The sequence below is a fragment of the Ipomoea triloba genome, chromosome 6, assembly GCF_003576645.1.
Source record: "Ipomoea triloba cultivar NCNSP0323 chromosome 6, ASM357664v1".
Classification (NCBI taxonomy): domain Eukaryota; kingdom Viridiplantae; phylum Streptophyta; class Magnoliopsida; order Solanales; family Convolvulaceae; genus Ipomoea; species Ipomoea triloba.
In genome coordinates, this window is record NC_044921.1 from 3844823 (window position 1) to 3846301 (window position 1479).

At 41.3% G+C, this 1479-nt stretch overlaps 1 protein-coding gene across 1 annotated transcript; it reads left to right on the forward strand.

Annotated features, from left to right (window-relative positions):
• The first annotated feature begins 543 nt into the window (after positions 1-543).
• On the forward strand, positions 544-1266 carry LOC116023378. The gene has a single exon (XM_031264374.1). The coding sequence runs from the start codon at positions 544-546 to the stop codon at positions 1264-1266; it is 723 nt and encodes a 240-aa protein (XP_031120234.1).
• The last annotated feature ends 213 nt before the right edge of the window (positions 1267-1479 follow it).

The following is a 1479-nucleotide window of genomic DNA, read 5'->3' on the forward strand; positions in this document are numbered from 1 at the left end:
AACTCCTCACCATGGCCAGATTCAATCTCAAGACACTCATTCGCCTCCTCAGCAATCTACACCAACTATTGTCCCCCCAAGAAAAAGATGGCGACCAATCATGAAACAACCAGTTGATCAGCAAGGTGAAGCCCCCTCTCAAACTCTTATTCAATCTGCTCCAGAACCGCATGCATCAGACAACACAACCGGTCTATCACCCGTCAAAATACCAGAACACAACTCTAATATGGAACAGACCATCATCGATGACCAATGCCTCAGAACAGAACACCAAGAAGATTCTCAACCAGGCCACCTTTCGGAGGGAGATGAAGATCAAAATGCTACGAAATTCTCTCTTTCTCTCCTTGAATCCTGGAAAGCAGACAGCAGATTGTTTGCCTCTCGTATTAAGCCACCTGAACCAGAACCAGACGACTTCATTGTTGTTACTAAGAAAAAGAATCGGCCAAGGAAAAATTACTCTAAGCTCACGCCCTCTGTCATTACCCGGCTTTCAGCGGGTAAGATCGCTCGGGTTTCCTTTTCTCACCGTTTGAAATGAATATTCTAAGTTGGAACGTCAGAGGTCTGCTTTCCTCACGGCGCAGACTCTCTCGCCTTCTTAGCCGTGAGCATGTTCATTTTCTCTCTGTTATTGAACCTTTCATTGCTGCTGGGCGTTTGGATAACTTTGTTCGTGAGTTCAAATTTGCTGATGGTTTCGCCTCTCTGGAAACAAAAATTTGGCTTCTTTGGTCGGACTCCTTTGAAGTAGATGTTGTGATTGACAGTGATCAATTTATTTTTTGTCATGTGTGTTTCATTCCCTGGAATTTTAGCTTTGATTTCATAGCTGTCTATGCGAAACACTCTAGAGCAGAGCGAGCTCAACTCTGGTTGCGGCTAAATGCATTAATTGACGACACCAGACCTGTTCTGCTGGGTGGGGATTTTAACGTAATCTCTAGCATCACTGAGTATAGAGGGAATGCTTTACCTGAGATTGGAGGCATCTCAGACTTCTCTACCTTCATCAACAATAACTCCTTAATTGATATGGATACTATGGGAGGCCAATACACCTGGCATGGAGTTCGGAACACAGGGGCTGTTTGGAAAAAATTGGATCGCTTCTTAATGAGCCCAACTTTTAGAGACTATTTCTCGGAGATCAGGATTCATGTTCTTGCCCGCACCACATCAGATCACTCACCAATGCNGATTTCACATGTTTATTTTCATTGGTCTTTCTTTTATGTATTCTTTTTGTTGTCTCTTTAAACTTTTCTCTCTTTATGTATTCTTAGTTATGAGTAGACACATTTTGTAAAATCATTAGAGTAGGATTTGTAGGGTATGGTGTTTATACCCGTGTGCTGATTTTTTTTCCTTTAGTTTTTGATTGGTTGTGTATGTTATTAATTAGGTTATATAGTAGTTATTTATATTATGTATGCCATTTCAGTTTGAATGTGTGCCTCTTTAATATTGGAT